The sequence below is a fragment of the Propithecus coquereli genome, unplaced genomic scaffold (genome assembly GCF_000956105.1).
Source record: "Propithecus coquereli isolate 6110/MARCELLA unplaced genomic scaffold, Pcoq_1.0 Scaffold143, whole genome shotgun sequence".
Lineage (NCBI taxonomy): Eukaryota > Metazoa > Chordata > Mammalia > Primates > Indriidae > Propithecus > Propithecus coquereli.
In genome coordinates this window covers 2,550,771-2,566,672 of record NW_012138636.1, presented here as the reverse complement: position 1 = coordinate 2,566,672, position 15,902 = coordinate 2,550,771, and the positions used below count along the sequence as shown (strand labels likewise).

The window sequence follows — 15,902 nt, the reverse complement described above, 5'->3', positions numbered from 1 at the left end:
AAAGTGAGACACTTTCTCAAAAAAAAAAAAAAAAAACCTCAAGGAATATGGGTAAGCCTCAAAAACATTATGCTCAACGAAAAGAGCCAGATACAACAGAACACATACTGACATGTTGTAAGATTCCATTTATATGAAATGTCCAGAAAAGCAGAAAGTAGATTAGTGGTTGCCTAGAGCTGGAGGTAGGAATGGGATGAGGTGTCTTTTTTGGATAATACAAATATTCTAAAATTAGATGGTAGTGATGATTATAATGGTTTGATGGTTGTAAATATACTAAATTCATTGAATTATATAATCCATTTTACGGTATGTAAATTACATTTTAGTAAAGCTGTTTTTTAAAAGTTGCAAGGTGCCTTTACCATCTTTAAAAATAAACTACTATAAACTAAATATAACATAAATAATTCAAAATCAATTAAAATAAAACATCATCATCCCCTCTCTACTCACACCGAATGCCCCATGGCATCTTTGCTGTTTTTTGTCAATGGCACTATAATTCATTCAGTTAGAAAGGCTGAAAACTTATGAGTAATTTTGGATTCCTCCATCTTTTAAATTTCCTGCCCTCATCAGTAATCTGTCACTAAGCCTTGATCCTGCCTTTATAAAACTTTCCCCCCATTCCGTACCTACTACCCACTAATTAGGAATAGGGAATACTCTTTCCTCCTCCCATTAGCAGTCAAAAGTTAAGAGAGCAACGTGTCCATAGTGATGAAAAGGGAGAGAATGATTGAATAATCCCTGGGTATATCAGTTCAACAGGCTGTGAGGATAAAATTATAAATAAAAAACAAAGAGAAAGAAGAATCCCTGGGTGCTTTCATCTATCAACTTTCTCTATCACTGTATCCTCTTATTTCAATGTCCCTATCACTACTCCAAGTCTAGAAACAAAGGGCTTTGGTCCATACGGTATTGGCACAAAATTATTCTTTAGTCAGGGAACCTCTGGTTGAGGTTTCAAAGTACACACTTCTAAACCTGCCAGAGGATACATGAGCTGGGCTGTATCACATAACTGGATCTACCTGTAGCAGAACCAAGTTGTCTAAGCCCCTGAATTTTAAGGAAAATCCCAACTAAAAATATTTGTAATAACTATACATTATATCTCTTTTGCTCATTTCTTACAAACACATGGAATTCTTCAAAATAGTCTGCCTACTAAAAACATTTTTTCACTGACACTTTAGAATTTCTTAAATACAGTACATGGTTTAATCAAGAGAGACATATTTTCTGATAAACACAGCCAGTTTACTGATGGCTAATGCAACCTAAGACAGGTTGAGATTCAAGTTTTTACTTGCCTAAAAATCTTGAACATTACTTAATTATCCTATTACTACTAAAACTAAGTCATAGAGGCCCAGTGGAGGGCTGAGCCTCCATCCCCACAAAAGAAGGCACTGGGGATTAGGACACATCATCTCCCCTTCCCCACCTCCCATGTGTCACAGTGGGTGCCAGTGGGGAGCTGATCTGAGCACCCCATCCATAGGGAAGCCAGTACTTCACTTTTGCCGAGGTGGTGTCAATAGGACCTGGCAGAGAGATGAACATCCACTCAATACATACCCATAAAATGTATCTAAACAGGGTGACTGACTGAAAAAGAGTAAGTATGATTCTAAGTCTCACAACATAACACCCAAAATGTCCAGGATATGATTGGAAATCACTCATCGTACTGAGAATACAGTTAAAAGGAGGAACAACAAACAGGAACAACTGTGTCAAACTGAAAACAAATAGCAAAATGGCAGCCATAAATCCAACCACACCAATAATTACATTAAGTGTGAATGGACTGAATGCCCTACTAAAAATGCAGGGACAGTCAGATGCTTTCACTTAGTAATTCTGTCAAATATTAAGGAAAAAATAATGCCAATTCTACACAAACTCTTCTAAAAAAAAATAGACGTAATGGCAAAAAAGCAAATACTTTCTCCTAAGACCGGGAACAAAGTAAGGATGTACACTCTCATCATTTCTATTAAATGCTGTATATAGCTAATATCTAGCTAATATAATAATGCAAGAAAAAGAAATTAAAGGCATCCAGATTGGAAAGAAAGAAGTAAAACTATCTTTAATCACAGACAAAAAGATCCTGTATACTGAAAATCCTTTGTACAAAAAAAACAAAAAACAAAAAACAAAAACCCATCTAGAGTAACAAATGTGTTTAGAAAGGTCACAGGATACAAGCTCAATAAGCAAAAAATCAATTGTATTTCTATATATTATCAATGAAAAACCTGAATATGAAATAAATATAAGAATTTCATTCATGACAACTTCTAAAAGAATAAAATGCCTGGGAATAAATTTAACAAATGAAATGCAAAACTTATATACTGCAAACTACAAAATATTGCTGAGGGAAATTAAAACTGACTTAAATAAATGGAGAGATATATCATGTTTATAGATCTGAACAATCTATACTGTTGTCAACCCCTCCAAGTTGACCTATAGAATCAACACATTCCTAGAATACTTTTAAAAGAAAAGCATTTTAAAAGAAATTGACAAGCTTATAGTCATGTGAGTACTCGGAAAATAAAAAAAAAATTGATAAGCTGACCCTAAAATTTATATGAAAATGGAAAGGGCTAACAATGGCCAAAACAATTTTAAAATGAAAATCTCTTAAATTTGAAAATCTCCGGTCTTGACCTCTTCCAATCCATTCTATACACTGCAGCCAAAGTATTTTCTAAAATACAAATCTGACTTTATTAATAGTCCTCTGCTAAAAATTCTGTGCCAATTTCCCTTGCCCTTAGGATAGAATTTTTTTCCAAAAATGGTCCCTACAGCCCTTGAGACCTGACTGATGATCTAACTGCTGCAGTACTTCTTCAGCTTCATTTCTCACCTTCCTCCACCACACAAATCTAAATCACAGCCATATGGACTAATTTCTATTCCTGGAAAGCCCAACACTTTTGCTTCTAGGTCACTTGTGTATGTTGTTCCCCATGCCTAGAATAAGTTCAATTTCACTCCTTGCTTATCTCACCCTCCCCTGCTGGCTTCACCCAGCTCATTTCTACTTTCTACTGAGTCTCAGCTTAAATGTCAGTTCTTGAGGAAAACCTCCCTTGAACATCTCTGGTAAGACGATGTATTAGGTGGTCCCACTATGTATAACACAGTGAAGCAAGATGTTTTAACAAAGTATCTTTGTAGCCATTTAGATATGCCCCACCAAAAAGGAAATTTTTTAACCCTCATTCTAATTATGACACTTTATATTATACTTTATTCATTTTTGTCCTGTTTGAATTTTTTGAGTTGGTATTTATAATTTTGAAAGAGACATTTAAAAAATGTGTTGGAGGCAATAAGAACGCTACAACATGGATGAATCTCAAACATTATGCTAAGTAAAAGATGTCAGTCACAAAATACCACATACTGCATGACACCACATATATGGAATGTCTAGAATAGGCAAATCTGTGAGACAACGTTGATCAGTGGTTGCCTAGGGATGGGAGAGGGGGTGGAGAGAAGAGAAATGGAAAATGACTACTAATGAGTACGAGAGGTTTCTTTTCGGTATGTTGAAAATATTCTAAAACTAAATTATGGTGATGGTTGTACAATTCCGTAAATATATTAAAAATCACTGAACACTGAAAACCACAGTACACTTTAAACAGGTGAATTGTACGGTATGTAAATTATTTTTTAGACACAGTCTCACTCTGTTGTCCGGGCTAGAGTGCAGTGGTATCATCACAGCTCACTGAAACCTCAAACTCCTGGCTTCAAGTGATCCTTCTGCCTCAGCCTCCCGAGCTGCGAGCACCACCATGCCCTGCTAAGCTTTTCTGAGACGAGGTCTTGCTTCATTGCTCAGGCAGGTCTCAAACTGCCGGCCTCAAGTGATCCTCCCGCCTAGGCCTCCCAAAGTGCTGGGATTACCAGTGTGAGCCAACACACCACAGCCTTGTTATATAAATTTTATCTCAATAATGCTAGAAATAAATTGGTCTTTCAAGATATCACTTTTTCCCTTACAACAATCATTAGAAAGGAATTAACTAAACATCATTAAACATAATTTATATATAAATATATTACAAAAATTTATGTAAATTGTTTATAAATTTATGTATCTTGTTAAATATACACATCAATTATGAGAGAACTAGAGAACTGATAAAATTTGGATATTTGTCCCTTCCAAATCTCATATTGAAATCTGATCCCCAATGTTGGAGGTGAGACGTGATGGGAGGTGTTTGGTCATAGGGGTGGGTCCCTCGTGAATGGCTTGGTGCCGTCCTTGTCCTTGTGGTAGTGAGTGAGTTCTCACTATAATACAGGGTGCCCCAAAAGTCTCCACACAAAGGAAAAATTTTGTAATGCATATTTTGTAAATAAAGGTACATTTAGCTACAATTTCCCATTTTCCCTACGTACGGTGACTTTTGGGACCTCTTGCAGTTCCTGCAAGATCTGATTGTTAAAGAACCTGGCGCCTCCTCCCCCAGCTCACTTGCTCCCTCTTTCGCCATGTGACATTCCTGCTCCTGCTTCACCTTCTCGTCATGATTAGAAGCTCCTGGAGGCCCTCACCAGAAGCAGATTCTGGCACCATGCTTCTTGTACAGCCTGCGTAACCAAGAGCCAAATAAACCTCTTGTCCTTATAAGTTACCCAGCCTCAGGTATTCTTTTATACCAATACCAAATGGACTAAGACAAGAACTATTAGAAATGTAATTAAGAATATAAAAGAAAGGCTGGTCAATGGGTACAAACATACAATTAGATAGAAGGCATAAGTTCTAATGCGTGATAGCAGAGTAGGGTGACTATAGTTAGCAAAATAATGTACTTCAAAGTAGCTAGAAGAAAGAGAACTTGAAATGTTCCCAAAACACAGAAACGATAAATGCTCAAGGTAATGGATACCCCAAGTACCCTGACCTGATCATTACATATTCTATGCATGCAGCAAAATGTCACATGTACCCCATAAATATGTAAAATAATATGTATCAATAAAAAAGGTAAATCTAAAATATTAATAAAAAATGTGGACAAATACACACAAAAAACCTCAAAACAACCTTAACAGCCACTCATGATTGGGTACTTTCTTACTCTCTCGCAGAGAGATGAGAAGCAGCTCTTGAATGGAGTAGTTGCTGCCTAGTCAACTGTAGAAGTGGGAGATGGTTTGATTCATCCTCATGAATTCTAAACCTCTAATTTACCACCCCCTTCATATCTTTCCAAATAGTTTCAAAAATTTCCTATCAGATACGGTGGTACTGAGTTATCTTGCTTCTATTAATCCTTACATTTCAAGGAGATACAATTTTTCTTTTTCTCTCTATAGTGCTTAAGAAAATTTCGATTTCATTACAGAATTTGAGACTTTTCCCAGATCAAAATAAACTTTCGCATTTTCAGAGCCACTCCTAGTTTAAAGATCTCATTTAAAGCCTTCCTCTTAAATAAGCTAGTTTGTTCCTAAAGGTGTTCATTTCCTCCATAATTTAAATCCCCAAATGAAAGATCCCCCAAGGACATGATGTTGAGTAAATCAAACAGGCAAAATAAAAACTTATATTACTGAAACCCTTAAATCTTACATTCTTTTACAAATTCATTTTTGCTACTAAAAACCAACACAACAGGAGTCACATGCGGCATGCTTAGGCTTGTACAGGTCAATACTATAAGGAATAGTATTAATATGTTACCATAACTCAAGCCATTTACATTAAGACACTACTTTAATTCTGCTATTTACCACCCAAATTGTCTCTTTTTAAAAAATCATGTCAAAATTACACTAGGTTTTTTTGTTTTGTTTTCTTTTTTGAGCCGCAGTCTCACTCTGTTGCCTGGGCTAGAGCGCAGGGGCATGACCACAGCTCACTGCAAGCTCAAACTCATGGGCTCAAGAGATTCTCCTGCTTCAGCCTCCCAAGTTAGCTGGGACTACAGGCGTGCACCACCACGCCTGGCTAATTTTTCTATTTTTTGTAGAGACAGGGTCTTGCTCTTGCTCAGGCTGGTCTTGAACTCCTGGCCTCAAGTAATCTTCCGCTTGGCCTCCCAAAATGTTAGGATAAGAGGCGTGAGCCACCGTGCCTGGCCAAAATTATATTAGTTGTAAGGTTAACTTATAGATATATTCATAGGATGTTCCTAGCAGAAGCGCAAAGGGACAGGGGTCTTTGTAAGTGGAGGGAGAAGGTAAGTAGCCCTTCTGGGCCAAGAAAGCATCAGCGCCAGGCTCCCAGGGCAGTTGGGCATAGGGACTCACATGCAGAGTGGTCCCAAAGATGGGTCTGAGGAGTGGAAGCAACTTCCAGAAGGCTCAGAGGATGTGAGCTATACAACTCTGGGGTTCCTTTTCTGATATTTATGGAAAATAAAGTTGTAGGCTTGTGTGGGTATGCGCGCGTGCGTGCATATGTGAGAGACAGAGAAAACAGACTAGTTTATTTAGGTAAATCTGTTAAATGTTTTAATAGTTACACTTGTGGAATTTCATTTTTAAAATGCAAGTTAAAAACAAGAATAGGGAGAATTCTGAACCACTTTTGGTCCTCAGTGCTATCTAGTTCGTGAATCTTTTTATCTAGCTCATGAATCTTTTTCTGTCCAATTAAACTCTGTTAAATTTAAAACGAACAAGAATAACAGATCATAAGATCAATACACATCAGCTGACCTGGGTTCCAATTCTATCAAAAATGCACGTCTAAACTTACTGGAACCAAAATTTCTTCATCTATGATACATAATCTTACTACCACTAAGTAATAAGGAAAACACCAATGGCTTTTAATATATCATGTTACATTATGATTCCAAATGACCACAGGGTAAGGAAACTGACTTAAATTCTATCAATAGGATTTTTTAAATTATAAAAGCAACTCATATTCATATCAGAAAATTTGGAAATCACAAAAAGTATAAAGTTTAAAACAAAATGCATCTGTATTTCTACCAAAGACAGCCATATCACTGTTTTGGTTAATTTTAAAACTGATTTTTTAACGTCAGTCACTGTATCTAGACAGTACTTCTTTAATTCATCAAGGGAAAGTAAGGACTCAATCCTGCCATTATTCAGAACATGTGTGAAATTTCTCATTTGTGACTGGCATAAGGGTCAAGCAAGAAATCTGGTCTCATTATTTTAAAGCTTCACCTCATTTTAACCAAACATCACTGATAATCAAATTAATTTAATGTAACTAAACTATTACTACATACGAGATATTGTGGTCCTGTTCAGAAACATAAAGATGAGTATGATAGTGTCCCTCTGCTTATATTTCTCACAATCTAGAACAGACAGATCAAAGTTCAAGGTTGTTAAATATACTCTAAAAAAGGATATATAAACAGTGGTAGGTTAACACTGAAGAAGTAGTAAACCAAGTTGAAAAGTTAGAATTTCACAAAGGGGGAAAATAATCTGAGCTGTGCTTTAAAGAATAAGTAAGATTTTGGTGAGAGGAGAATAAAAGATAACTATTAATATATGCAGAATGAACATCAAAAGCCAAAAGGCATGAATGTTCACGAAGTATTCCGGCAAAAGCAAGTAGATCTAGGGAAAAGGTGAATTAGCGCTGGATTGCTGAGGACTTTTAAGTATCCTGCTAACCCATTTTTTATTCACTAGGCATGATGATGACTTCTAATAGCTTTCAAAACTCAAACATACCCTCAAGAGGAAGAAAACTGGCCACTACTGAGGATACTCAGAGAAATGTGTCAAACACTTGGAAGAAAAATATCCATGATGCTTCCATTGCTAAAGATCTCTCCCACACTTAAGCTTAGCACTGTCTTGAAAGTATAATACGTTCCCAACTAGATTGCAATACTTTAATCACAGAAACGTGGAATTAAAAAAAACACTTAGAATTCACCTAATTCAACTATTAAACTTCTTTTTAACATCCCTTGCCACAGGAATATTCAGTAGTCTTTTGAAGGCTACTTCCAACAATTTAAGGTGGTCTATACCATCCAAGAATAGCTCTTTAGCAAATTCTACCCTATATTAAATCAAAATTTGTCTGCCTCTAAATTATACCTATTGTTGTAGTGATGACCTCCAAAGTTATATAAGTCTAATAATCAATCCTTATTACAGTCCTTCAAATATTTAAAAAGTTTTCTCTTCCCCAAGCTAAATATCTATAGGCTCAATAAATCAAGATAAAATGTTCTTCTTTAGATATGACTTTGAGGCTTGGTATGAATCTCAATTTCACTTTATTAGCTATGTGACTTTGGGTTTAGGTTCTTTTACTGTAAAATGCTGGTAACATGACACATTCTACAACATGGATGAACTCTGAAGAAATAATGCTAAATGAACTAAGCCTGACACAAAAGGCAAATATTATACGATTTCACTTACGTGAGGTACCTAGAGTAGTCAAATTCATAGAGACAGAAAGTAGACTGGTGGTTGCCAGGGGCTGGGTACCATGGGAACAGGGAGTTGTTGTTTAATGGATACAGAGTTTCAACTGGGGAAGATGAAAAAGTTCTAGAGATGAATGGTGGTGATGATTGCACAATGTGAATGCACTTAATGCCACTGAACTGTACACTTAATGATTAACATGGTAAATTTTATGTTATATATATTTTACCACAATAAAAAAAATGAGGATAACAATAACTACAATGCAAAACATTAAATTATTCAACAGGTATAAAATGCCTTACACAAAACTTGGTATATAAAACATGCTCAAACAATAGTGATTGTAACATATTTTACCAGCCATAGAGCCTTTCTTGGCCAAATTCCGTTTTTTAAGAAAGCAAGAACTTGCATTATCATGTGCTCGGTGTTCCTAACATTGTGCTGCACGCAGAGGCTCTAAGAATTTGTTTCATTAATGAAAGAAGTTTAAAGCCATGTTAGAATCACTGGAAAACCACTGTTAAGATGGGAGCAGAACATTCATCTAGACGTATAATTTCTGATTCATCTAAAACACATATACACAACATACATCAACCACATTACTTTAAAATAACATCTCCATGGTACATGAGAGTCTAGAAAACAAAAGTTCCTGAGATGTTGATCAGTGAAAGAATGTCAAACTATTCAGATAAGTAGTGAGAATTACACAAATTAAACTGCTTTATTAACCTAGGCTTATCAAATTAAATTATGGGCATATTTTACTAATTACCCTCTACAAAAAGCATACATAAAATAAAGAGCTCATGTAATAAATTAACTCTCAGAAGTGAAGAGCCACGAGTAAAAAAAAAACACAAGAGCAAAAACAACATACCTATATATCTCTAAATTGGGAAAATTTATCAACAAAATTACTGATGAGAAATTAGTCTAAATTTAAAATGTCTTCATAAACGTAAGAGAAAATTGATCTAGGAAGCCAGAATAAACCTTGACATGGGTTTGCGCTCACCCCTCCGAATGATGGAAAAGAATAGAAATTTTATCACAGAATCACTGTGGGTCTGAAATACCAGGGCAAACAAGGGCAGGATCAAAAGCCTGGATAATAAATTCCAGACCAAACTGATTGCTTGCAAAATTCAAAACTGGATTAAACAGAATGTTGTGAAGTTAGGAGAGGAAAAAGTGAAAGCCAGAAGTGAAAGCCAGAAAAACACGAAAGCCAGAAGACTCACCATGAACAAGTCAAACCAAATTAACTGCAATTTCTATTTTAACAGGTTTACTTCGTTGCAGGTTAGAATCCTACAGGAACAGTAAAGCTTAATTACAGCAAGGCATTTGGCAAAATCTTTCATAATATCCAGACAAAATGTCATATAGGCTTGATGATAATAGGTGGAACTAGTAGTTATTGAACTGCCATAATGTGTTTGTTAATGGATTGATGTTAATCTAGAGGGAGTCTAGTTGAGTTGTACACTTCAGAGTAATTTATTCTGTCGATTTAATATTTTTATCAATAATTTGAATGAAGACATAGTAGGTATGCCTACCAAATATAAAGATGATCAAAAAATCAGAAAGAATAGATAATATTAAATGCCTAAGTCAAGACTAACAAAATGAATTTAAAAGCCTTAAAAATATTCATTACACAAAAACAACATTAGGAAGACTCAGTATAACATCTTATGTATTAAAAAATTTGGAGAAGTCAACATTCCTGGCTCATATTAAGCACAAGTAACAGAAGTTGAAATTGTTAACAAAGTATTCAGTTAAAAAAATAATAGCACTTAGCTCAAACAAGATATACCCACCATACTCTGTCTGGTCAAGTATCATCTAAAATGCTGAGTACAGTTCTGGGTACCTGTGTAATGACAATGAGCAATTGGAGTTAAGACAGAAACAACCACGGTTGAAGGATCAGAGAGTAACATTATCTATGAAATTATTAAATAAACTGGGATTATTTACTCTGGAAAAGAGAATGCTCAGAGTACGTGGAGGGGAGAAGAGGTCAGCAGAGAGACCTGATAATAGTCTTCAAATATATGAAGGGGCCATTCATGTGAGAAAGGGATTATACTTGGAAAAAGCAAAATATAGAAGGAACAGCATAGGCTTTGATGTATAGAGACCTGGATTCGAATCCTGATGCTATCATTTACTGTGTGTTATTGGATGCTTAGAGAGAGATTAAGCTTCCTTACCTAGAAAATGATTATGCAACTCATAAATGCATAGAAATTAAATGCAAAAATATTTGTGAGCTGCCTGGGACAGCCTGACGTACTGTGATGCACAATAATGTCAGTTCCTGAACGGACACTTTTCTGAGTTATTCTAGAACAGTGTTTTTCAAACAGAGATACAACCCATTAACGGGTCACAAAATCAGCTTAGTTGGTAGGTGGTAACCAGCATTTTTTTCTAATGAAATAGAACAGAATAGAAAATATTAGAGCATTAGAGTTTTACTTGTAGTAAAAGTAACCATAGTTTTATGAAAACTTTGTTTCATTTATTCATATGCATGTGTGTACTAGGTCATGATGTAAAATGTACTTCTTATCATGAAGCTGGGTCCAAAAAAAAAAAGTGAGTGTTCTACAAGATATTAGTTCCTTGGGAGCTCAAATCTAAGAAACAAACCATACCCCTTAGAGATTTACTATGTTCAGTTCACATGAGCATCTCAAAGAAGTCAGCATTAAAGAAACCTGTTTATTTTTGTTGAACCCAGTTTTTCCCACATTTATTTGACCCCAGAACCCACTATTATTCTTCCACCTTTTGACATCTTTAGGACTAACAGTTTGTGATATGCACACTTGGGGGAAAACATTCCTCTAGATGAAAATGAAAATACAACAGGTAGAAGTTACAGGAGGTAGATTTTTAGCTTGCTAAGAAATAACTCTTGATATGAATCTTCCTGCCACTGACATCCACCTCTTCAATTTATACCCAAAAGCATTTCAATATGATTTATCCAACTTTCGATTCACACAAATCTTTTCTGAAAAAGTGTAGGATATCTATAATATCAATATATGAAGCCAGGATCAAAGCAGTAAGCAGAACTCATCTGGTCAAAACGAACTCCTGGCATAATATCTAAGACTTGCTTTACCTTAACAAAGCCTATGCTCAGAAACCAAAGCGGCCAAAGACTTAATCGGCTTCTCCAAGTGGAGTCGATGTGTTCTAATAATACATACTCTAAAATGGGCTTATGAGTGCAGCTAATCCTCATTATTACCAGCATCATTATCATCATTATTTGGAAGAGGCATGTGACAATATTTAGATGATTCTGGGTTCTTTTAAAGTGCACACATACCGAGGATTCCTTTGGGAGGACGTGATTTCACACATACGTGAAAAGCTGTCACTACCAGAGTCAGTTCTAATAATATTTGGTATCATTCAGCAATAAAATAAAGGCTTGACATCATACATTTAAGAGTACTTCTGCCATTCAAATATTCCTAACTGGTTATTACAAATACCTCTGACTGTGCTCTTGTAGTTGTTAGAGCATAAAATGTCCTTCCCACTCTTTCCCTACCCCCGGCCTCCAAAACCACCTCCTCCTTAAAGTTTGTCCCAACTACTTTGGGCTATTATTTTCTTCTCAGTTTTTGACCACTGTCAGTACTTTTTGTTCTATCACTCTTTTGGCACTACACTGTATACATCCTAGTTTATTTAACTGCATAAAAGCTCTCAAAAAGACTGCAATTGCCTTATGAACACGGATTAACACTTAAGAATCTTTAGAATCTCCCACCACATCATGTTAGAACTCACTAAATGTTTCTTGATTTAAATAACCAGGCTTAATAGTAATAGCAGCTAGTTTTAGAGAGTTTACTATATGTCAGACCCAGTGCTAAGTGCATATATGGATGATCCCAATCTTCGCAACTCTATAAAGGTACGAACTGTTATTTTTTCCATCAAATAGAGGAAGAAAGTTTAGCTCAGGGTAACTTGCCCAAGGTCATATAGCTTGTAAGTGGCAAAGCCAGGGCCAGAATCCAGGCAAAACACTTAACTACTTCAGAACATTGCAAAGTTTCAGCCTTGCAATACCACAGTCTACGAAGGATTTCGATTTCACTACATTAGAAGACTCAATTGCAACAAAGTAGAGACAGATTAACTAAAAGTTAAAACTTTAAAAAGGATGAATTAAGAGAATTTCCCAGGGACATCTTCATTAGGTAGCTATGAAATCAAGAGAAAAGCCTCCTGTGTCCTTCCTGTTTATGAAAGTGATATTAAGGTGTGGGTCACAATTTCTTCAAGAAGTGGCTTATCACAATACAGTTTTGGCTTAGATTTTTACATAAGGCTCTTTTTCTCTGCCCCTAGGATGACGCGAAGATGAAAGATGGAAGTGATAACTGTCACTTCACAGCTCCGAAAAATGCCAGACCCAATTCCTGTTTAAAAAATAAGAACCGGAGCTGTTGTACCACCCTTGACTCTTCACACAAAGCAGCACCGTCCTCTGCCCTCTTCGCACAAAGCCAGCTTTACCCCACTACCAAAAGGGGAGTGCTGATTCACACGGGCTCCCCATCCCCGCCGGAAATGTACCCATCTCACGTCGGTCCGAAACACTGACCGCTGCACAGACGCAGACGACTCTGGTCTGCCCCCGGCACCCGGCGATATCTCATCAAGCAGACCCCTCCCGACACCCAAATGCCCAGGCCACCATCCGAACGCTGGTACTGCACACAAAGCAGGATCCCTCCCTACAAGGCAGTTTCCCACCTCCGACGACCCCCGTGGCGAGCAGCCCTTCTCAAGCGGTGCCAACCCACAGACCCCCAGAGGGTCCACCACCCAGAGGAGAACGGGCTACATGCCCTTTTCCTGGCGCACGCCTCTAACCCCCAACTGCAGCTGACCTTCCCGCAGCCCAAGCGAGAAAACCCGAGTTTCCGCCAGAGAGCGGACCTGGCCGCACAAAGCGAGGCGTCCTGCCACGGGGACCCTCCGAAGACGCTCTCCGCCCCCGGCGCGTCCCCGCCCAGCCCCGGCCCGGCACCCCGCGCTCACCAGCTCTCCTCCTCCTCCTCCCAGCCTGACAGGCGCTCCAGCTCGTCAGGCCGCAGCGGCTCCACCTCGTCCAGCAAGCCGCCCTCGCCCGCCGCCAGCAGGGAGGTGGCGTCCCGCAGCTCCTCGCTACTCGTCCGCCTCGGGCCCGCCCCGGCCCCGCAGCCCGACTTGGCGCTGAGGCCCAAGGGGAAGCCCCGCGGGGACGCCGTGCCGGAGGAGGGAGTGGACGCGCCGGCCCGAACCGGGCTGCCGGGCCCGAGGGAGCCTGCGCCCTGCACGGCCCCCGAGCGGCTCCTCAGCTGTTCGTTCTGCTTCTCCAGCTTCTTCACCAGCTCCTGCAGCTTCCGCACCTCCTGGTCCGCGTTCACGTTAGAGTTAACGTCCTCCATCCCGGCCTCCCGCTCGCACTCTCAGCTACAAGGAAAGAGCCCGAGGAAAGAGGCGTCACCGCCGCTGCCGCTCACTCTAGCCGAGGCGCCGGCATCCAGCAGGGCCAGGCCCCACCGCCAGGGTCCCCCCAGCTCGGCTTCCAAAGCGCCGCTGGCCCCAGCCGAGCCGCCTCATCTGCGCCGGCTCCGGGATTGGGGGAGGCGGCGCCAATATCCGGCCCCTGCCGCCATCTTCCCTCCGTCCCTCCGCCCCCCGCAGGCCGCCCCCGTCGGTGACCTCAGAGCGTCGGGGGTGGACGCGGCCGCCGGCGAGCGAGGAGAAGATCGGACGCCGCGCTCGTGGCGGGGCGGGACCGTGTGCGGGGCCGCGCCGCGTGCGCGAGGGGTGGGGCCTCGGCCGGAAGGGGCGTGTCAGGAGCGCCAGCGGAGGCGGGACTCGGCCTGGGCGGCTCGGGAGCGCGGCTGGGGTCGCGGGCGGACCCGCAGCTGGCAAGCAGGCTCGCTGCGGGTGGGGCTGGGACTGCGGACCGACTCTCGCCCAGCCCCGCCGATTGGTCTTGGGTCAAGGGCGTGTAGTGTGTTCTCCACCTCAGAACACCGCGCGTGGGACCCGTTCCTCCCCCAACTCCAGCCGGTTCTCGGGCGAGCGCTCAGCCGGGCCCGTGGAGACACAGTTTACTCTGTTCGGCGAATATTCACTCGATGCACGCTCGAAATGGGAGATCGTCGGGGCTGGCGGAGGCCTCAGAGACCATCTGCTGCCTTTTTATTCCTCTGAAAACGAGAAACCTGAAGTTCAGACAGTTAAGAGAGATCTGAGGTCAAAATAATAATCATAATTGTTGAGTGTTTACTATGGGGCCAGACACTGTGCTAAGCACTTAAAAATAGAAAAATCAGCCGGGCGTGGTGGCGCATGCCTGTAGTCCCAGCTGCTCCAGAGGCTGAGGCAGGAGGATCGCTTGAGCCCAGGAGTTTGAGGTTGCTGTGAGCTATGATGACGCCACTGCACTCTAGCTGGGGCAACGGAGCGAGACCCTCCCTCAAAAAAACCCCAAGAACAAAAACAAAACCTGGTATAAAACCTAGTGTTCCTGACTTAATGTTTACAGCACACTGGCACAGAAGCGGAGGATAGAAAACTGCTCCTCTCCTGCCTTTCTCCGTTAACGCATACTCTGCTCTTCGGATCATTTGCTTCAGAAAAACTTTCTCAGAGTATGTCTTGACTTTTTAAAAACTTGTGCATTAAGAGTACTTAGACACTTTGACAGAGATTGAAGAATCTGCCTTTATAACGTGTACGGGTGGCAGCAAAACCAAACAAAATTTAAAATGCTTTGTTTTGAACACATTCATTGCTCTTCAGAAGTCGATTGTGAACTACTTAGCTTGTGTCTGCAGCTTTCTTTCCTTCAACTGCCTCCTCCACCCTTAGCTTACACTGATCCAGTCCTGCTACACCTGGGTGTGGACTCGTATGACAGGATTGACTTGCTTCTGCCCTTTAACTTTATGGTTCTGTGTTTTCCTTGCCTATAATGTCCTTCCTGCCAAATCCGATTCCTTTTCTTAAAACCCGTACACAGCCATCCAGGAAACCTCTTCCTGACAATTCCACAAAGATCTAGTTATTCTGCTTTCTTTAGCATTACCTGATCAATAGTTTGCACTTTTTTTAAAATTGCATTTTTGTTCTGAGAATTCTTTTTTGTTTCTTTTTGTCTGTTTACTTGATTAAAAAGAAGCATTCATTTTTGCTTACCATGTCTAGTATGGTGTCTGACACAGTGGACATTTAATACGTGGTTTGTTGAAAGTTAATTATTGACAGAATCTAAGTTCTGATAGGCCAAGGACCAGACAGAGTTTTATTCATAGCAAAAACCACATTGAGTATGTTAAAAGTTAGCTGGCTAACTGTATTTTCCTAGCTATGCAGACCTAGTCAAAGGATGC

General features: G+C 39.9%; 1 protein-coding gene across 1 annotated transcript in view; it reads right to left on the bottom strand.

Annotated features, from left to right (window-relative positions):
• SLAIN2 (SLAIN motif family, member 2) overlaps positions 1 to 14,261 on the bottom strand; it is a 57,641-nt gene extending 43,380 nt beyond the window's left edge. The window contains exon 1 of the mRNA XM_012639895.1: positions 13,555 to 14,261. Within this exon, the coding sequence (XP_012495349.1) occupies positions 13,555 to 13,943 (389 nt within the window). The 5' untranslated portion in view covers positions 13,944 to 14,261. The remainder of the gene's footprint in view (positions 1 to 13,554) is intronic.
• Between the last annotated feature and the right edge of the window lie 1,641 nt (positions 14,262 to 15,902).